At 39.8% G+C, this 22,544-nt stretch overlaps 1 protein-coding gene across 5 annotated transcripts in view; it reads right to left on the bottom strand.

The window, feature by feature from the left end:
• TBCE (tubulin folding cofactor E) overlaps window positions 1-22,544 on the bottom strand; it is a 51,539-nt gene that overhangs the window by 1,905 nt on the left and 27,090 nt on the right. Inside the window, exons 1-15 of one of the 5 annotated variants that reach the window (XM_030448022.1) lie at window positions 22,088-22,184; window positions 21,611-21,744; window positions 19,699-19,783; window positions 14,225-14,413; window positions 13,164-13,252; window positions 12,387-12,486; window positions 10,502-10,604; window positions 5,258-5,334; window positions 4,893-4,988; window positions 3,413-3,477; window positions 3,259-3,323; window positions 2,625-2,777; window positions 1,802-1,955; window positions 1,236-1,304; window positions 151-210 (exon numbers count right to left, since the gene is read on the bottom strand). In XM_030448022.1, coding sequence (XP_030303882.1) covers window positions 151-210; window positions 1,236-1,304; window positions 1,802-1,955; window positions 2,625-2,777; window positions 3,259-3,323; window positions 3,413-3,477; window positions 4,893-4,988; window positions 5,258-5,334; window positions 10,502-10,604; window positions 12,387-12,486; window positions 13,164-13,252; window positions 14,225-14,413; window positions 19,699-19,783; window positions 21,611-21,710 — 1,405 coding nt within the window. In that variant the 5' untranslated portion in view covers window positions 21,711-21,744; window positions 22,088-22,184. Of the gene's footprint in view, window positions 1-150; window positions 211-1,235; window positions 1,305-1,801; window positions 1,956-2,624; window positions 2,778-3,258; window positions 3,324-3,412; window positions 3,478-4,892; window positions 4,989-5,257; window positions 5,335-10,501; window positions 10,605-12,386; window positions 12,487-13,163; window positions 13,253-14,224; window positions 14,414-19,698; window positions 19,784-21,610; window positions 21,745-21,923; window positions 22,008-22,032; window positions 22,185-22,544 lie in introns of those variants that run through there. The other 4 variants (XM_030448021.1, XM_030448023.1, XM_030448026.1 and 1 more) reach the window with 4 other exon arrangements.

Here is a 22,544-nt window from a genome sequence, read left to right as displayed (position 1 = left end):
TTTTCCAAAAAATTCCTACCTTTGTCATTTCTCTATATGGGGGAGTATGATTCTCCATTAAAGGGAGAATCTTCAGGAGCTGCAAAGCCAGAGGCAGCTGCCAGTCTTTAATACAAATCAATTCCTTACACAGAAGCCAGGAATTCTTACCTGGTAGCTTTTTCTGTACTGGCTTCTGTTCAGGTTTCTCAGGACATTTGATTGTCAGAGCTTAAGGAAGAATGGGGAGACATTAGTGAAGGAAGGTGAAGCCCTGTTCTGCCTGGAGTCTTTCAGGTCTCTTTTTATTACAAATTGTTTATAGAGGATATAGCTTGAACAACTAGGATACCATTCAGTCATTCTCTGTAAAATTAAAAGTAATTTTATTAAAATATTTGAGTTTCTGGTAAACTAGAGAAAATATTTTTTAAATTACTCCCTAATAATTTTTTTTTTGTCAAAAGGACTATTTACCTAAAAATGCTTAATTTCTGTGTTATGTTTTACAGTAACCTGCAGTAGAATGGAAACAGCTTACTCAGTTTAAAGGAGGTTTTTGACCTCTATCTCAAAAACACTCTACAAGCACATTTTAAGGAAGTTATTAACCTAATTCTTTCACAAAGTTTAAAAGATTCATATGCTTTAAAAAAAAAAGTTTCTATTCTGTCTAGCCAGCTACATCCCTTGTTCTGTTTAGTCTTCCAACTAAATGCATGAACAGGTAATACCTTAATATACTAAAAAAAAAAAAAAAAAAAAGGTTCAGTTCTGTATCAACTGGGATAGAAAGCAAGTGAATTTTTAAGTCTGGGATGTAACCTACTTTACCTATGTAGACAGCCCCAAATACCAAAACTACCCATATTTTTCTTGACAGTCCTTAAATTAAGAAGCTATAAAAAAATTTCCAGAAAACAGTGCAACTACTGAGGTTAAAATCTCAAATAGCTTCTCTGAAGAAGCCATTCATACTGTCAGAATGGAGTATTGATTACCTCTGCTCTCCATTAAGTCTTAATTAAGAAAATCAGCTTGGTTTGAGGGGAAAATGAGCTGGAATACCCAGAAGCAAATATCTAATCAGTCACTGATAAACACACTTCAGAGGAACAACATTACAAGCTGGAACTCTGTGACATCTCAAAGGCTTTTGAGCCTTTTGTCTCCAAACAGGAGGGAGCACTCAGGAAGCTTGTAAAAAAATATTTTAAATGCAGGAAGAACAATTTTGACCATTTCTGGCCTCTTACTCAGAAGCTGATTTTTCAGTGTCAGAGGCTGTTGTCCCTTCAGTTCCCCTTCTTCAGGTGCACCATACTCTGCAGGAAGGAAAGCAGACACAGAAATGAATAAAAAAGAGAAAAACTCACCAGCAGATCTCAGAGCTGGGTGCTGGGTCAGGCAGGAGCCTGCTGCCTCAGTTCCCCTGTATCTGAGGTACCAAGAAATCCTAAATGCTACAGGAAAAACCCCTCCTCAACTGCTAGAGCATTTAGGGGGCTGCATGTGGGGTAGAGGGGAGGAGATTACAGGCACAAAGACATTCTGCTTAACAGTCCCAGGTTAAAAAAATAGGTGGAGAGCCCCTGCCTGCTCAGCAGTGGTTATGGGGCAGATGCTCACAGTATGGGGCTGCCCCACAGAAGCAAAAGTCACTTGCACATGGGCCTGCCAGCTGGGGAGGGCCTTCCAAAGGCAGAATAAATAACTGGGAAAAGCATCAAGGTGAAGGGAAAACTTGAGGAAAAATCAAACCAGTGCTGCCACGATGCCAGAAGTGGGGAAGTGTTGGTTTTACAGAGTACTTGGGACTTACTCAGACAAAGTGATGGGTATCTGGGATGGGCAGCAAGGAATTCTTCACTGGGATTGTTTTTCTCTGGGTCCCAGTTCCCACCAGCTGCTATCCACTCACTGCCGAATATTTTGCGATAATCAAGCTCTGCCCCTCTTCTCTCAGCAGGGAGGATCTGTACTGACACAGGAATGGCACATGGTCAGACACCTTGCAGAGAAGGAAAACAAAACCCCAATGAATGACACTGACTCCTTGCTCTGACTGAGGTCCCCAGCATGTTTTAATGCTACCAAGAATTTTACAAACTGCATCACTAAGTAGTGTCTGATCCCTGTATTTGTACATTTTGAAATTAAATTCAAATCTGTAAAGCCTTACCTCTGAGCATAATACTGATCCATAAATGAATAAGCAAAGCTGCTGATGGATATGATGACAGAAGGATGTCTGGGGTTGTTTTTGAGCTATGAACACATGCTGCTTCTGCCCTCTTCTATGGTAAACATTTTCTGGAAGTTTGATTTGGTTTAGATAATGCAATTTTCCTATTTCAGAAGGCAAATGCCTGTATTGCTGTCACTGAAACAGATTTTTTGGCAGTAATCTGGATGCAACTTCATTACAACTCAGGGCACTTGGAAAAAAAATACCCCACCATTCCTCCATGTTAACAGCATCCACAAACAGGACTGGGTCTTGTAGTCCTACTTGGTGCCTTAGTTATGGAATAACCTGCACTTCTCCTTTCCTGCACCCAAACAAATCTGAAAACAATTACTCAATGATTTAATGTTTGTTTTTTTTTCCCTAAACCCATGCTATTTGTTGAAATACCACATACCTCACACTTGTTCAAAACCTCCAGCTGACTTATCTTGGCAATAATCAGTTGCCTCAGGGTCTCTGGGTTCTTCTCTGTGTCTGTGAAAGGGTTGTTTTGACACTGCAGTGACCTCAAACTTGGCAGCTTATCAAGCTCATTGATAGATGACCACTGAAATGGAAGGGAAGAGCACTTTGAGGAAACACAAACCAAACTTCAGAACAAGACACAGGAGCATTGACTTTTCCTGTACAATAACCATAGCTGAAACTACTCACTCTGCTCAGCAGAACCAAGTGCTTTTCATCATGTTCATTTAGTTAAGGAAAAAATTGGATAACATTTAAATACGTACAAAACCCAATAAAAAACCCCAAGGAACTGCTCAGCATTTTAGGTAATCAGAATTCTGAGACAGGAATTCCAAGGTAGCAGAGGGATCTGACTGCCTGCCATAAACATGTTTAACTGAAGCATCAAAAAATGCTTTTAAATTTTTAAATTATGCCTCTGCATTGATCAAAGTATTCAATAGTTACCTCAGGAGCTTACACATACACTTATACAAGAAATTTTGGAAAAAAACCCAAATTGGAACTTACTTTTTAATAAAGGTATTTACAAAATATGGAACTATCATCAGCTCACCTACCTGTGAGATCTTATTGTCATTTATTGCAAGGTGTTTTAGTGAAGGAAACATTTTAGTCTTGAATCCTAGAGAAAAGAGTAACTTTATAAGACAATAGTGAAAACTTTAAATAAACAGAACTATAAAGCTAGAAATAAATTACTATTTTACATACCAAACCCAGCATCAGGAAAGCATATAGAAGATATTCCAGAGTTTCTAAGTATTAGCTGTTCTAATCTGAAATTGAATAGATACAGTGATTACCACCCATGGCACAGGAAGTTTTTGTGAAGAAACACTACTTCAATTTTTAAAAAAAAAAACCCCAAAGATCTCATAAACTTTTTGACATGATTCATAAACACTGACAAATGAACAGCAGCTTCACAGAGAGCATTCAGACTCCAGTAGAGCATTCAGGGAATAAATTTTTCAGAAAGTAAATGCAATAATCTCAAGCTTTCAAAATGGTCCCTGGATTTCAAAGGTGCCATTTTCCAAATTTTTACTTTTTTTTTAAAATCACTTGTGGCTATTTAAAATCATAGCTGCTATTTTGGTGTACAGAGCAAGATCATCATTCTGCAAATCATCAAAACTGAAGCACAAATCCCACACCTTTGCATCCACTGTAATTGGAGTGCTTGAGGAACACACAGCTCCCTTCCTGGGATGGTATTCCCAAAGGAAGGATCCACAGCTCCAGCCTCTATCATGAGGATACTTCTATTCACTGTAAACCAGAACACCCTGTGTAAAGGGTTTTACCACAGGCATTCTTCTGAGAGAGTGTATATTTATTGACCCAATTCAAGATAGGAATTCCATGGGTTTTTTTCTGTTTGGTGTTTTGGTTTGTTTCCTTTGGTTTTTTTATTTTGAAGTATGTCTCTTTCAAAGCCTTTAAGCTACCCAAAAAAAGCCCTGAAGCTTCCAAAAGATGCTGCCTGTGCAGAGGATGTGCCACACACTTCTACCAGTGCAGTCAGAACAGAAACCTTCCCCAGAGTTAATAATCAAGAGGTGGACAATCATTACCATCACATTTTTTTTTATCTCCCTCCAAACCCTCCTTGTTTTGCTTTCCTGAGGAAGGACAAATAAACAGGCACCAGAAGTGCAAAGTGCTCATGGCAAGCATCTATCACCAACCATCCTTAGTGTGTCAAACCTTCCAAAAAACTTCCCAACAGGCTCAAATGACCCCAAGATGTTTGTGCAGCTTCTGCTGAGCCTGCATTACACTGTTGTGCTCATAAAACTGTTCCTAAGAAACAACTCCCACAGCTTTGCCCTTCCACACAAACTCAGTCCTCTCAGCCTGGATAAAACTCTGTGCACACTGATCTGTATAGAAGATTTGGTGATGTGGTAAATCAGTTTTGGTGATGTGGTAAATCAGTTTTGGTGTAGAAGTACATAATGAGAACCTAACAACATACAGCAATGTGTTCTATACAACAACATCAGATTGTATTAAAATACCTCAATTCTATAATCCAGTTACTCTCCTCAGGAAGGCAAAACACCCCTATTTCAAGCTCACATAAATGTTCCATGCAACACCAAGACTACCATACTTCAGTCAACAGAGACTTCTGGAGATGAGCATCCAAGACAAAGAATTTCCAGTGGATTTGTTTAGCAGATACCTGGGGAGATGAGCTATGAGATGCAGCTGATTTCCATCCTGTAACTGGTTGTCTGAAAGGTCTAACAGCTTCAGGGTCTGCAGGACATTTTCAGGCCTGCCACAACAGGGAAAAAAAACCCAAACAAGTAACAAATGCAGAACATTTGAAGTTATTTGCTAATTGAAATTACTTTTCTAAGTATATAACTGCATGCAAATAATTGTGTACATTTAGAGATGTTTTGAAGTACATCACATGATGTATGCATCATTTTTTTAAAGTTATGACACAGTGATGTAAACATTACAGGATTGTAACTTTATTTCCTGCTTAACTTTGCAGTACGTCAGTCACAAATCATCAGCTTACATAACTCATCTTACCTTTCCAAAACTGTAATATTATTAGAAGTAAGGTACAATTCTTCCAGTGCTGGCCATCCTGGAGCACAAAAAAGAACCTAAGAGCAAAACTTCATTTAATATAACAAAAGCTGGGAAAAAGTATTCAAGAAATTATGTTTTATACAGATTTCCTCAGAACAAGCTATAGCTTCCCCCTAAAAAAAGAGAGAAACAAGTATTATGGATTGCCTGGCTGCCTTCCAGCTCATCCTTTCCTGTGTCTGGATCTACCTGCACAGATAGCACAGAGGTTCTGCACAGTCACAGCACTTGCAGTTCCAGAGTTGAGGGCAGGATCTGCCCTACCTCAGACTCTTTGACCTGGAAACTGAGTTTATTTCACTGAATAGGGTTGGAGTGAGCAGATTTTCCCTATGCTGAGGTGAGGACATGGCAGTATATACCCAACTGCTAATGGTTCTGGAACTTCTGCACAGCTCATCAGGTCTGACAGGCTCATTGAGTATCTTAATGTATCAGAGTTTGAAGCTTCTGTGATGAGACTGTGCCTGGACATGAAACCACTTAAAAAAAACACCCAAAATTGCATTAAGTCAGAACATACCCTGAGGTTTTCAAGTACTCTAAAGAAAAGAAATCAGTTTTAAAAGTCTATATATTGAACAAAGATGCATTTGTTTTAAATCTTGTGTCCTGAAATTACATTAAAATTATTATTTTACTTTATAAAGGCTTAGCTTTTGCAAACATCTACAGCAAATTACACAACTTTCAAAAACAAACACTTACTACAAAGCAATAGAAATTGCTGGCCTAGGTCCCAGTTTTGTATGCAAGAATGATAGTGTCAGAAACTGCTATTTTAGCAAATGGAGTTCCATGAGCACTGGAACTGACTCATCCTCTAGAGATTTGTGCCTGTGAGTCATAAATTATCTTTTTTCACTGAGGTTCTTCTTGTCTGTATCCTCCAGAGTCAAGTTAAGTGTGAGCTCATCCTGCTACTCCTTCCTTGGTTAGGAAACTTAGAGGGGCTCTTTCCACCATCTGCATTTCTATTTGCCTGGAACTTGTAGGTAATAAATTCTTTGTAAGCCCCCATTTCTTTGCAGAATGGGTTTGAAGCAGGCTGACAGTTTCAAAGGTTCTGAGATGCAAGACCAGAGATGTACACAGGCTCAGCACAATCAAATAAAGTCTGCTGTTTGTAGGAGGTTACAAAGCAGTGAAGTTCAGGGACCAGGGCAATCAAATTCAATTTGTTCTCTAGACAGTGAGCTGATTCTTCTATAAATGCCCACTATGATAGACACCAAAAAACCTCCTTTCATGAACTGTTCCTCATTCTGTTACAGCAGTATGAAGTACAGCAGGATGTTGATTGTCTCATAGATACAATATGAAATATTATCACATAGGATCATAGAATGGTTTGGGTTGGAAGGGACCTTAAAGCTCATCCAGTTGCAACCTCCCTGCATGGGCAGGGACACCTCCCACCAGCCCAGGTTGCTCCAAGCCCCATCCAACCTGGCCTGAGACACTTCAGGGATGGGGCAGCCACAGCTTCTCTGGCAACCTGTGTCTCACCATACTCAAATTAAAGGATTCCTGCCTAATGTCCAACCTAAATCTCCCCTCTTCATGTTTAAAACCATTTCCCCTTGTCCTCTCACTACACCCCCATGTCAGAAGCCCAACCCCAGCTTTCCTGTAGCCCCTTCAGATATTGGAAGGTTGCTCTAAGGTCATCTCAGAGCATCCTCTTCTCCAGGCTGAACAACCCCAATCCCTCAGTCTGTCCTCACAGGGAGCTGCTCCAGCCCTCTGAGCATTTCAGTGGCTCTGCTCTGAACATGTTCCAGGAGCTCTGTGTCCTTCTGATGTTGGGGACTCCAGACCTGGACACAGAGCTCCAGGTGGGGTCTCAGGGGGGAATCACCTCCCTTGACTGACTGCCCTTTCTTTTGATACAGCCCAGGACCCCATTGGCTTTCTGGGCTGCAAAACACTGAGATCTCTTTGAGCATGTAAAATTTGGGCTTTTCCCACTCCAGAGCAAGGAACACCAGTATTTTATCTCCTTAACTGGGATAGTGTTTCCCTAAACAACAAGACAGACCAAAAGAATTTATCTGTTACAAAGAAGCAAGAAAAAAAAAGGCTGCAGCATCAAGAGCAACCAGAGAACCTTTGAGGGATTCTCCCACAAAAGCCCAGCCTTGTGAGTGGGTGGAAGAGAAAAAAACCCCAGAAACCTGAAGTTTCAGCAAGCTGTTCAATAGACTGACCTAATGACTAGGAAAATGGGCAAACCCAAATGATAGTCACAATTCTAAGAAACTTAAACTGCCCAATTTTAAGCTGTTGTGTGAAACAGCTGCCATACAGCAATAAAATCTGATGCATCTGACACTGAACTGAGACTCAAGAAAGAAGAGGGGTTGGTTGAGGATGGCTGGTGGGGAGGCTGGGATGAATCTCCAGTGAAGTAGCCACTGCTGATCAAAAAAGAAAAATGGAACTGCAAGACCTACTGCAAAAGAAAAAAAAGACATCAAGAAAGAAATGTCACCATGCAAGTCCATGATGGGCCTGGGTTTTTAGTCTCCTTTTCCCAGGAAGCAAATTATATAAATGGGAAAGGCACAAAGAAGCTTAAGAAGAATCATCAAAGCAGAGCAGAGCTGTTCTCAGGTACTTGCAAATGAATTATTGGGAATTATTAAATTCAATTATTAGGCAACAAGATCAAAGAACAAAAATGGGTATTTTTTTTTTTTCATAGAGCACAAAGTTAAACTGATGTTAAAAGATGTGAGTACCAAATTTTTCAAATGGATTCCTAATACATTTAGATATGAAACAAAAAATCCACAAAGAATAATTAAATACAGATATATGGTCTCCAGCTCAGGAAGCCCCAGAGTTCTGGGTTATTTTATAAGAAGCCCTTACCACAAGCTTGCCCTTTGCCTAGAATTTTTCCCAGCTACCTGCTACTTGCCAGTGTCAGGAACACAATCCTACACCTCTGCTCTAACCCAGATTTTTCTTTCACCCTGTGTAATAGTAGCTTATTTTATATATATATAAGACATTAATTTGAAAACAGAACAACAAATATAACAGCAGCATTTAAATGCTGAGTAAGAAAATAATGTTTTGGAACCATAAATACAAATTAATTACTCTGAACTGCATTAATTCAATTTCTAAGTCAAAGGTTTCCAACTCTAAGATATTTTACAGAACACCTCTCCCCCTCAAAGGTTCACAATCAGTGGAGAATTATCCAGCAATAAACTCTTTTACTGATATATTAATTAAAACCTCAGATGTGTTTAGATATATGCATATAACTAATGGAAAAACTTCATAGAAAACTGATGCTCAAGCCAACTGATGCTCAAATGTGGGTTAAGCAAACCTGTGTAACAGTTAAACATGTCCCTCTACTGTGAAAAATATTCCAAAACAGAGAAATAAATAGAAAAATACAAGTTCTCTCTTCCTTTTTAAAACTATCCCCATGCCACATATTCTTACATTTGGCCCTAAGTTCTTTTGAAATGCTGTTCACTGCTGAACTGTTTTAATTTTTCAGACTGCTTACATTCCCATTGCCAATCACTGTATTTCTCTTTTGCCAGGAGCATATTCTTTACTATTGTCTATTAAAGTGTTGACTTTTCAAAGTCAGCTTCAGCAGTAACAATTTCAAATGCCTTGTTCAGAGTATTACTGTCAGGCTATTTTTTCCCTTTTCCCTGGCAGTCCTGGAACACCACTTTTAAGCACAGACTTATTTCTCCCCACTTCTGAGTGACTAAATCAAACAAATGTCAATTTTATATATATATATATATATATATATATAAAAGATTTCTGAAACAAAAATATCCTTACCACCTATGATGAATCACCGGCTAGAGCAGAGTTTCAAAAATAAATGCAAAAGCTGTGTCATTTTCAACTGCTCTGACTAACCTGAGGCTTCTCTCTGAAATTTAATCCTAGGAAACTCTCACCTGCCTGAAGCCAGGGCTCCCACCAGCCTTTGGCCAGCCTGGCATGGAGAGGAGATGCTGGCAGCTGCCAACATGTTCAGCACCACAATGCCCAGATTTACTCAGATGAGCACTCAGGTGGCATTTGAAGTGTCTGTATTACTTAATTCTTAATTCTTCCCTTCATGTCACCATCCATATTGCTGCTGTCCCAGGATTATCAAGGATGTCCTGGCATAAACCCAACTGATGCTTGAAGGGCAGAGTGAAGGGACACTGAACAAGAACACAGCTCCTTCAGCCCTGCTGCAAGAGGAAAGAATGAAGAAATTTCTTTCTACTGAACTCATAGCCCAGTTTGGGCAAGTGATCTATTACTGGGTGGTGGCTGCCCACAAAAATCTGAAAATTCAGGTGTTTTCACAATGCAGTGCAAGACAAAATCTGCTCCTGAGAAATATATTTTTTAGGTTGGAGTTTACAAGCCATAATAATTAACTTGGAAATACCAGGATGAAATGATCTCTGAAAAAAGGCCCTCTGGTAACATTTGACAACTGGACTTCATTCTTGATAAGACATGGTATTAGGAGAAAGTCATTAAAATGTTTTCATGTTTCAGTCCCTGAAAAAAAGTCAGAGCTTTGTTGCATAAAACCAGGCAAGATGTATTTCAAGATTCAGCAGTCTGTGCAGAGATGCTGAGGCAATCTGCTGATGCAAAGGGATGCCAAGACACAGGTGTCAAAATGAGGAACATTCTTTCCATTTGGTCTCTTATATGGAAAAAAATACAGACAAATCTTTAATAGCTACAAGGAAAGAAAAAGTTTTCATTCACAGAAACCTTTGGGATGTGAAGTTATGTTATATCCAACTGCTTTGTTTTGATGTGGTAATTTACAAAGGCAGCTGAAGTGAAATGTTTCCTATGAGACTCCTGTGCCAATAAAACTTCCACCATTATGTACCAACTACATTAGGTACTATATAATTCACCTTATAATACTATATAATTTGATCTATATGAACCTGCTCAGGCAGAGGAGTTGAGGCTGATGATCTCCAGAGGTTCCTTCCAACCCCTAACATTCTGTAATTCTGATAATTAATGCAGTTATGCCACAGCACCTTTCCTAAGGATTATTACATTTCAGTAGAATAATTCAATACATAAATGTTTATTGTGCTTTCCTTGCCTGCAAATAACCTAACAAAATAAAAGAATAACAAAACCAGGGAAGGTTGTTACCTCTGTCCACGTTATCTCAGTTTGATTAAGTGCCAGAATCCTCAGTTTTGAAAATACACTGGATACAGAAGTTGGTGTAGATGGAAATTTCATTTTGTTTTCACTGTGCAAAAGTAGTGATTGTTAGCATAATGAATAATTGCATAGATTTAAGTCACTAATTTGGAATTACATATTAAAGACAAAACCAATTTATATGAAAAAAAAAAAAGTCACTGCCAAGGTATGGACATTTTAAAACATTATAAAATATTCTTCCTGTTATATTAGGATGTAACGTTTCCTAATCTATTTTTCCTGCTTCATAAATGCACATTTACTTATGTGTGGCCTCCTTCCCACCTTTTCCTCCACTAAATTTTAAATAAGAGAATAATTATTTTGATTAATAGTAAATGAAACAAAACCAGATTTGGGGCTTAAACTCCTTAGTGTCAGCTGGAAATAAAGAGCCTACATGACTATCCTGACCCCTGTAAAACAAAAGGATATAAAATTCACTCTCAGTAGCAAAATATCACTGTAAAATAGTGAAGATTCTCAAATCTGCAATCTTCAAAGTAGTTTCCATTACTCCCCCCAAAAAAGAGGTGGTTTTTTTCCCTAAGGTCTGTCTTACCTGTATATCATGGTTAAAGTCTCTCAGTATAGTCATGCTTACATACTTAGGGGGTAAATTTCCCCACTGAAACAAGCATTAAAAAAAATTTACAAAATTAAAACCTTATGGATGTTTTAGTTTGGTGTCAATACACTGTTGGTAAAGCACCATTCTTAAATGAAAGTGGACCCATAAAAATGACTTGGGAGCTTGCCTGGGCAGCCAGAATATACCAGCAACAATACAAAGCAGATAAAGTTGTAAGACACTTGGAATTCTTTTAGAAGAAAATAAAAATGCACTTACTTCACTGTTTTTCTACATTGAAAAAAAAATTTGAAGCTCAAGGAAAGAAACCCAAACAGGTTTGCAAACCTAGAAGGCAAACTGATAGCTACTGATAAACCTAATAAAAATGCCAATGAGATATTTAAGTGATATAAAGATGTGTGATATAAGGCAGGCTGCAGCCTCCTGCAGCAGAACCATCTCAAGATTTTGGCTTCTTCTGAGGGACACATCTGGCAGCAGAGTCCCCACACCTGGACAGCACCACAGAGACCCTGGGCACTGGTACCCAGAGCCTGACCTGCTGCAGGCACAGAGAAAAATCTGGGTATATACACACTTACTACATCCCTTCTGCCTCAGGGCAAACTGAGCTTTAAAATCAAGAGAATTAATTGCCTTAGATGTCACAGAAGTGTATAAAGGCCTCTTATGATGCTGTAAAACTGTGTTTCTATTCTGTTTTCCCCATTTCTACAGAACTAATCTGAGCAATTTATTTTACCTTCAGCCTGAAGAGTCTACAGCACCCTGTAAAAATCTGTAACTCATTTAAACCAATCTCCCTGGCCAGCAAGCCCATTTGCAAAAAAACTAATGAAATCCATAATGTAGAACACAGTGGCAAATGCCTGAACTCCTGAGCATGTTTAATAGCTGAAATATCTATTCTATTTTTCAGAATAGTTTTTCTGATTTTACAAAACTCCACTCAACATCCATCTGTTCCAAGAACTACTCCACAATTCAGTTCTACACAGATGTTAAACTCCAGGGGTTCTACTGTTTCCTTGAAAAGGGATGTCTGAAAAATAGTGTGCACACAAGCTGTTTCAAGACAAGAACATTTTTATAAAAATGCATTAAAAAACTTAGATCCCATTAAAATGAGTATTGAGGCACTGAGTTACATTCAGAAAGCTGAAAAGCAGGGGTGTTTTCTTCTTTCTTGCCTCTACCCCAAAGGAACAGAAACACAAATATGAATATTTCTACCTGATAATAAGTGTTTCCAGATTTTGAATTTCAGAAGCAATAGCTGTTACTGTCTCCCAAGATGAGATCAGATTTTTTGACAGATTTACATGCTTGATATCTGAAATTTCACATTAAGGAAAAGAAACTTACTGCAAATCTGAACCTTCTCTTTTCCAGAAATTGGATTTTGAATCAAATAAGCAGAAACAGATAACACTTGTTTGGGCCAAGAGAACTGCTCAGTTGCAGTGAATTCTATTTTGTGGTAGGGAAATGGCTCAGAGTTTTATAAAAGAGCTTAACTTTACAAATCCTAAAATGGATTCACTTCTGTACTGAGAGGACTCTTACCAGTCCTTATAAGTGAATAAATAAAAACCTGCTTTGTATTTTTGCAACTTTACTACAACACACAGTAGACTGAATCCATTCTCTACCACACAGTGGAAACCTCTGGTGCCTACAACAAATACCAGTTGTATTTTTAGGGGGTTGTTTTAGAGTTAAATTAAAAAAAAAAAAATTCCCATTGCTGGAGCCTGCTGAAATTGCAGTCACAGGAGCAACCTATGACAATATTTCTATTTTTATCCACAATTCACATTCCCCCCCAAAACTTGTGGGTGTCTACTTTTTAACTCTGTAAACAATGCATTAAGCTTCTAAATCTAAACTGCAGTTTTAAGAATTTTTCATGAAAGGATACAAAAATATCATTCACTAAAGTGAATGCTTGGAATGCTAAACCATGCATTTTATTTGTGGTATCATGAAATACAACAAAAAAAAGGATACTAGCACATGTTCTGCTGATTTCCTCTTTCTGACCAGCATGGCTCACTGCACACTCACGCACTGAAATATCCACCAGTTGGTTGAGTTGCCTAAATGAGAGAGAACATTCTGTTAAGTAATCTTTAAACAGAATTTGTTATCTTATATAAATACCTGGTTGTTGGAATCATTTTATATCCTATCCCTATCATCCCCTTTAGAAAAAGGGCTTCACTGCAGAGTCTTCCTCACTTGAAAATAGACACATCTCCAGCTGTTGCCTTTACATTGCTACTACAGAATAGGTCTGATTGAACCCCCACCCCCCAAAAAAAATCCAACCAACCCTTATCCAAACTCAAAAAAGTGTGCTAAACCAGACAAAAAAACTGTGTAATTGTCATTTCATTTGACATTCCAAGCTAAAGGGGTTTCTGGTAATAATTTTTGCAAAATCCTAAGTTAGTTGGGCATTCTTTGTGTTGCTTATCAAAAAAGACCAGAAAAAGAAAAAAAAAAGTATTTTTGGCTGCTTACTACATTCTGGGAGACAAAGAATAGCTGTTGAGTATCAGCTCAGAAGGAGACTGCCACCTACTGAGCTGATACCTCTCTACTGCTGGAGGTCATTAAACCTGCAATCTCTTACACATTGTTATTTCCTTTCTTATCCTCCCAGATAAATAAATAAAAGACCTCTTTACTAGCAGAACAGTGACTTTCTGCCTTCCCTCCCTTAGTTATCAGGTCATTACTGACAGAGTAGATAATGTATATTACTGAGCAAGTATTAAAGTAAAAAGTGTGCAACTCCCCAAATACCATCACCTCCTTCTTTGTGACATCAAAATGAGGATTATGAGCACTCAAATATGACATAATCCCCCTTCTTACCCATCAAACAGGTAGATTATGAAGCTACAATATGAATTGGTTTTGGTCTCTTCCACCATAGTGATGTTTGGCTTACTTTTAGAGGCATGACAGTACCATAGGCAAGGCAGTCACATTCCTCTCCTTGCAGCTGAACCTTGCACCTGACTACCAGTCACTAAGAGTATATTTCAGATTTTCATACTTACCTTTGTTTTTCTGCAATAGAATCCATGCCTACAAACTCCACAGTCTTCTTCCCAAATATAAAAGTGCTCTCTGTCCCAGGCTGAACCTCCTGCTCATCACCCAGTCCATACCTATCCTTGACTGCAGTAAGGAAATCTACTCCAAAATTTGCCTTGTTTGGCCGGATAAAGGATCCTCCCTTAGGATACCTAGAAAAAAAGGAGCCAGGAAAACCACAAAAAGTTATCATAAGAATGAATGGTCTCAAAAAAAATAATATTTTTTTTAAATACTGGGAGCCAAAGCAGTTGAAAGGCTGATTTTAGACATCACTGTTCCCACTTGGTGAGACCAGGTAAGACTTGCAAAGGATTTTTGATAGTATTTGACCCAACAAGTTCACACTGAGATGCCAAGAGAACTAAACCACCAGATTTCAAAATGTGCTTACACATCAAAACTACAGTGTCAGAGCCACTATTAGAAATAATTGCTCTGTTGTTCTCAAACTCATTATAAACTAAGCTTTTCCAGCAAATTACATTTCTACCTAAGTTACCTAAAGTTACCTAAATCATACAGCAAACGTGTTTTGAGTCTTACCACAGCCTAATGCCAACAGGAATACTAAAAACAAAATAATTGCCTTATTGTATTTGACTGGAATAATTCACTTGTAATTCAGAAAGAATTCAGCCTTGTTCTTCCATCCACACAAAGGTGCCATTTGTACCTCTTGGAACTCTTATAAAAACACCAACTTTAAAAAATTCTGATACTAAACTTTCAGACTGAAAATTTGACTGAATTATCCACCTAATGTATGTTCTACACACTCTTGTGGAGTTTCTTAGTTTTTCTTGAGCACTGGAAAAAACTTTACTCCATGGCAATTTCTTGCCTTGCAACTGCTTTGACAATTTTTCTATCAAAGTTAGCAAAGAAACAAAACAGAGTCAAGTTGTGGGAATGGTATCATGGAAGAGACAGAGGCTCTGATAGGAGGAGGAGGCAGAAAATGAGCAGTTATGATTCCCTGTCTGCCTTCCAGCTGAGGAGAGTACAGACTTGGGTTGGAAAGTACCCAGGAAGGAAAAAAATCACTCGTGTGTGTAAATAAATCCCCTCTCTTCAAAACACCCTGTAAATGTCAACTGGCTAATGGACATGTAAATGTCAAGTGGCAACCCACAATATGGACCATCATACAGAGCTCCAAATTCTCTCAGAAAAGCAGTAAATAGAGACCCAGAATCCTATGGACCTGTTACAAGTAGATGGAATAGCTCAGGCACTGTATAGTCACATTTTTATTCAAAAAATCAGTACTAGAAACTGTCTTTGCCAGTTTTGTTCATTTTTAATACTGACAGAAGTGTCCTCATAGCCTAAGAAAGGATCAGGGTAGAAAGTAAATATTATTTACTTTTAAAATCTTTTTCAGTCTGGTTTTGAAGTGATGGAAGTTTTGGCTGCAATGATTACAAAACAAGCAGAAAGGCATAATCTTAGAGATTGTAAATACCTTGATGTTTGAAAAGCATTTTCAATTTTCTACATTTTTCCAATGACATTCTCTTAAGTCTTTTTTCCAGTCCTTTGAAGTTCTTTATAGCTTGCAAACACTTGGCTATTTTAAATGTTAAATTTCCTCAAATGTGAAAATTATATGCTTCTTCCTTAACACCACTTCTTAACAGTAAATGACATTTTCACCATCTTAACTATAACATCTCCTACCTGAGAAGTATCTCACTTTTGCATTTAATCAAGTCAAACAGCTTCATAGGTGTCAGAGTGCAGGATTCCACCTGGAGCTCTGGCAAGAAAACTTTTGTCCACCTATAATTCCCCCTAGGACCTGCTGTATGTTTATTCTGACATCTCCTGTCCTTTTCCTAACGCTTTGAATTCTCCTCATTTTATCACCACATTCAGCAGTTCTGCTGCTTTTCTTCATCTGCTCCCCCCAAGCCTCTCACCAGAGCTCATCTATAACCCCACACCTGCATCCCTCCTCTCATGCCCTTCATCCCTGGCTTAGGCAAAGATGAATTAGGAAAGGAAGGAAAATGAGGCTCCATCCTGGCTTAGCCAAGGATGAATTAGGAAAGGAAACCAGCTGGTTTGCCCCTTGTCACCTGAAGCTGCAGGAACAGTGTGGTGAGTTTCTCTCTCAAAACATGTGTTTTTGGTTCAGGATCATATGGTTTCTTCCTCCTCCTCCTATCACTTCCAAGAACTCTATATGCTGTCTTACTTAATGTATGCTCAAATCCATTTTGCAGCCTAATTTTTTTTTTCAGTTCCATTCTATTAATTTGATCTACTTTTTCAAGAACTGTCACAGAGAAGGACAGAAAAGGAGACTGCAACAGGAACCTATTTTCAGGCAAAATGATTGTGTGATCTAGGTGGGAACACCCTAAACCTTGATGTCCCATATCACATCTCCATCACACCCCTAAATGACAATGTGACAGAGCAGCCCTGTGGCATAAAACTCTGGGACCTTATGTGAAATCACACTCATGCTGCATATAAATTTTAACATTATTTTAAGGCTTCATTACTCCTCATTTCTCTTGAAGGACCACAGAACATAGCTGACTTTAAATACATGGCTGCAACTGACAGCTGAAGTCATGGCTTGCAGACTTATGAGGGAAAAAGACTTTATTATCAGGAAAAAATTTCCACAAAAATGCCACAGGAATATGCATTGCTATTTCCCAGTAATCCAGCACTGATCAACAGGCTCATAATGTCATCATACTTTGAAGTACAGTTGTTTTGTTCTTTGGTCTTCATATTCTTATGAATATTCTTATTTAACTAGCACTACATAAGATAAGATGAGCACACAGCAAAAGCTCCTAAAAGTTTAGGTCATATTTCCAAAACACTAAGTACAAAGACCCATAATCAGCCCTACTGATTTACCCCAATAAGCACTACAAAGATAATCTGCTGCTAATGAGCATGTCAAATTCAGTTTCATTTCCCTCTGAGGATCTCAATCCAAAATATATTTTTAAAGGAGTCTTCTCAAAATATCCTTAAAAATGCTTTTAAAATGTCCTGGCATTGTATTTGTTTACAGTCCAAGCTACTCCATCAGCTGATTCTGCTTATCAGAATTCAGGGAGTGAGCAAAGCAGGCTTGCACATGAAGGATACTACTGATAAGGTTTGAGGAAAAAAGAAAGTTATTATGTTGATATATGTGTATATATTATATAAAGAAAAATAATTTCCCTCTCAAACACTAGTAAGGAAGGAGGTGACATTTTGCATTGTGGTTTGAAGGTATTTTTAGTATTTTTTTATAAAATAAGGTAACAATTTATTTACATAACTTTGCCTACATCTTCAGAACTGGTACATGAACTACAAACAATTCTGCACACAGAAAGTTTTGGCTGTGAGCCACGTCTGACTGCTAGAACAGTTACTTATCCTCTTAGACTGCAGGAGGACTTTCTCTGATTGGAATAAAGCAGAGTGTAATGAACAGGTACCATTAAGAACAAGATGCTAAAGGTTGCTACATTTAAATTTGTGATGAGTATATGCAGCTTTGCTCAAAAAGTTGGTTTTTACAAGAATTGCAATCACTGTCTGAGATCTCATCTCCTGGGAGCACAATAAGAGTTGCTAGCAAAGCAAGAGTTGATAAATATTGTACACACAGACACACAAGTGTCAAGTACTCAGGTTTCTGAAAAACATCCACAACATGTTCCATTGCTTCTTCTGTCCAGAAAGATTTGGAATAGCCAGCCAACTACTTCTATTATTTCTCCTACAGCAAAATATCACTAGCTTCATCTTGGAAACTGCTTCATTTAAATCCAAAGCATTTAAGCAGCAACTTCTGCTAATATACCAATTCAAAAGATGTGGCTGCTTTAAGAACATAACAGCTTTTTAGCTAAGAAAAATCTATCAGTGTTCATTTTTTTCCTTGCATGAAGTATTCTTAACCTCCTTAATAAGCCTTACTTTATTACTACAATTAGATACAATGGAAATAATATCCTCACCACATGTTCTTTTTTATTTTGTTTGGGTTTTTAAAATTTTTTTTATTCTTCTAAAGAGGAGATTTTTGTTTATCATCTCATTTTCTGGTAATGAGGTCTCTAGAGCTTCTACCTTACACCAATGTTGAAGTTCAGAAGTTACAAGGTATGAATTCTGATTTGCACTACTGAACATAATCTACCCCTTCACTGTTTATGCCTGCTTGGGGTAAGAGAAAGTATTCCCAAAAAGGATTTCAGAAGAGCTACCTTTTAATATTTAAGTGGATACATTCTTGTGCTGATTCAGAGACCAGAAATGGCTCTACTTGAGAGCAACTTTATTCTGAACTGATAATGAAATATACTCTTTAACAAGCCTTGAACAGCTTTCTCAAACAAATACAACAGTTTCCTTTGCTACCTCAGGGAATTCCATTTCTCTCCAGCAAACCTTTTGGCAGATATCAAACTATATCTAGTTTGCCTCATTTTATAGAAACTGTAGTTTTAATATCTCTTTTTTTTTCTTCTATGTGACATTTTACAGCAAAGTTCTAAATCCCTTCCATTTCACATTTCTACATTCAGGCAGGAGAAAGTGACAAGACTCTTCTACTCATAAAAAAGAAATTATCACAGTTTTAACAAGCTGAAAACACATGCTCCAAGGTTAGCAGATGCAGGCACTGCTACTACATGCTTTTACTGAATTCTTTGGAGGAAAGTCTCATAATAATTGTGATTATGAGAACCATCCATTCAGAGCAAAAAAAAGTACCTGTACATATACAACACTTCTGGCTCTGGAAAACTCTTTGAATCATGACTAGCCAGAGGCAGTGAGACCATGGGAAACTGTCACCATCCACTTTTCTTGTTCTCCAGCCATCTGCTGTCAGCTAATGGCAGAGGCAGGACACTAAGCAAGGTAATTCTTTAGACTGACTGCATCCAGCTATTCTTAACAACTCTCATTTACATGCAAGTTGAAAAAACCAGAACAGTTTGCTTACCCTCTCATTGATGGCTTTAACTTTTTCAAGATAATTAACATGAGGATTTAATTTCAGAGAAGCCTTCTTACACTGTCCCAACAAACCAGAGCAAACACACATCCAAAAGAAGACATTTAATTTCTTTTCCTGGTTTGTCACTTTCATTTTTTCAAAAGCCTTCTATGAATCCTGACTGATCTCTGTGACAGGATTTGATTTATATTAGATTATTTTCACTTGAATGACATGGAGGGGAGCTGAAAGCACCCTCAGCAGCTTTGCCAGTGACACCAAGATGGGTGGTTGGTGTAGAGAACCTACTGAAAGCAATATTAACATCCAAAGCCACATTTTCCTACATACCTCTGAAATCATGACTTATATTTTTGAACTATTTAATGTATTCTAATGTTTGTAACTGGATTAGTATAAACCTAACACATGACATGTCAACACTGTGAATCAACTCACCTGCACTTAAAATACTGTGTTCCTTCATAGGTACCATCATGCTTTCCTCTCTGAGGATTATCCCATTCCACACCAAGCCAAATTCCTGAAAAATACAGTAGATACATTTTCAAATTTATGGCATCACAGCCATAGAAACCATGCTTGGAAGGACCCTCTGATGTTCATCTAGCCTAACCTTCTGTCTCAAAGCATATTATCCACCAGCACTAAAAAAGGGACAGCCAGGCAAGCCTTAACCTACCCAGATCTTGAAAATCTCCAAGGAGAGAAAGATTTCAACTTGACTGGGCAGCCTATGCCAGTGCTGCATCACTTCTGTAGAGAAAAAGATTTTCCTGCTGTCCAGTTTGAACCTTTCCAGCCACAATTTGTGGCCATTGTCCCTTATTACATCATCTAATACTAGTGAGAAGAATTTGGCTCTGTCACCTTTGAAACTGTCAAACAGGTGCAGGCAGCTATCAGATGCCACTTAATCTTCTCTTCACCACACTAACCAAGCCCAGATCCTCTCAGCTTCTCTCACAACACATATGTGATCTATACCCCTGACCACCTCAGCACCCCTCCACTGGATCCTCTTGACTTTACCCAACTACCTCTTGAATTGAGATGGTCCCAAACCAGGCACCTTATTCCATGTGCAACCTTCCCAAGAACCCTTGATCCCAGAAGAAGGTAACAGCTTCCTCTGATTTCCTGGCCATGTTCACTGTTCTACATATCTTGGTTGTGAGAAGAACTCATTTTCCTGACAGTGCCCAAGCCCTTTTCAACAGGCCCTGCAGGTTTCCCAGTCTGTACTGATCCATGGGCTTATTTCACAACCCATATGGAAATTTATCCTCCTTGAAATCTCTTATGCCCAAACCTAAAGTTCCTAAAACTTGCTTTGGGTTGTAAATTCTTCACAGCAGCCCACTGAGGTTGAACATTCCTCATTACCTGAGGCACCAATGTGTATGCTGAACACCACAAAGCCCAGCAGTTATTTCTGCAGTGCTTGTGCATTACAGATATCAACTCACTGATTACCACTTTTCCACTTGACAGACCCGAGGACTTTCAACAAGCCCAACAGCCCATTCATCTAGTTTGTGTTTCTCCAGCTTCCAAATAAGATTCTTTATAGAGACACTGTTAAAATACTTATAAAAGTCAAGGAGTATTACATCCTATATTCTCCCTTTCTCCACATTCCCAGTCAGATCATCACAGGAAGGAATTAAGTTTACCAAGCACATCTTGTTCTTCTTTACAAGTTTCAAGTATTCCCAAATACCATCTTGTCCTTTATAGGCCTGGAAACACCAAGGGAACACAGCACATCACCTTTCCAGCAAAAGAAGTGAGGCTGATGAATCCACAGTTCCCTGGTCATCCTCATTGCCTCTTCTAGAGCTGTCCCCAAGGCTGTCAGCAACCTCCCCATCCTCTCACAATTTTTCACAAGCAGACTGGTCAGATCTTTCAGCAAACTGGGATGAGTCCTGCTTGTCCCCATGAATTTTCAGGATGTTATCAAAGGAATGTCTACCCTGTTGATCTGCTGCTGCTTCTCTCTCCTCCCTAGGCCATGCCAGAACACAGAGATCAGAGACTGCTGAGGAAAAAACTCATGGAAAAAAGGAAAGCCCGAAGATCTTTCCACTGAATAAAAGCACACAACCAATTTCAACCTAAAGTACTTATTCAACTCCTTTTGACAAGTGACTTTTAAACGAAACCCAACAGCTTATCAAGAGACCTTATCTACAGAAGTTAACGTATTTACACAAAAACAAGAAAGTTTTTAAAATGCCAAATACTATTTGACAGTTTTTTTCTTTTTTTTTAACTTAAGAAGAGCACAATTAGGATTTGCAGACAACCAGGAAACACCAAGGTTATTCCCTCCCGGGGTGTTTACCTGCCGTGGGACTCACGCTGCCCACGTACCGCACGGTCCCGTACTCGCTGCCACACAAGATTCTTCTCCCCATCGCCTCAGCCGGGACCCCGGTAGCCATCCCCGCAGCTCCGTCGCCTCAGCTCCTCGCAGACCTGCCCGGGGACAGCACCCATGTCCTCAGGACACCCCCTCCCACCCGTGTCCTTCTGACCCGCTGCCTCCCGGTCCTGTTACCCGGCACCGCCCTCCCCACCCCCATGCGCTGCACAGCCACCCCCATTACGGAGCCGCCTCCTCCGGTCCCGCTTTCAAAGCCCCGACCGCTCGGTACCGGGGATGGCGGCACCCCCGCCCCTCGCCGGCGGGAAGGACCCGTGAGGGGGAGGCTCCGCCTCACGGCCGGGGGGGAAGCGGCCTCAGACGGGCAGCTCGTAACGCACCGGGCGGGAGGTGCGGGGCCGGGCCGGGTCGGGTCGGTCCCACACGCCTGCTCACCGCTGCCGCGTCCCGGGGAAGAACCGCGCAGCGGCACCGGCACCACCGGGCCCCTCCGGCCGCACCGCCCCTTCTTCCGCCCTGCGGCTGTGACCCCGCCCCCTCCGGCCCAGTAGCGCGTTCCTATTGGCTCCAAGCCCCAAGTACCGCCCTCGCCGGGCCGCTATTGGCCTTGCGCCGTTGCGACACTGCTGAAGTCATCGAGCTCAGGGCCAATTGACGAGAGGCGCCGCCGCAGAGGTTTCTGGGTAGTGTAGTCTGCTGAGGCGGCCACGCCATGCGCTTGCCTGCCCAGGGACTACATCTCCCAAGATGCTTTGCAGCGAGAGGAGGGTGCTGATTGGGCTGCCAGCGCGGGAGATGTCCCGGTCCGGCCCGGTCCCCTCCGGCCCAGACGAGGTTTCGCCTGCCCAGTGCGGAGCTCCGGGGTTGGCCGGGAGGTCTCGGATCGCCCAGT

This window comes from Calypte anna, chromosome 3 (assembly GCF_003957555.1).
Source record: "Calypte anna isolate BGI_N300 chromosome 3, bCalAnn1_v1.p, whole genome shotgun sequence".
NCBI lineage: Eukaryota > Metazoa > Chordata > Aves > Apodiformes > Trochilidae > Calypte > Calypte anna.
Note: the sequence above shows the minus strand (reverse complement) of the source record. Positions and strands in the feature narration are given on the sequence as shown.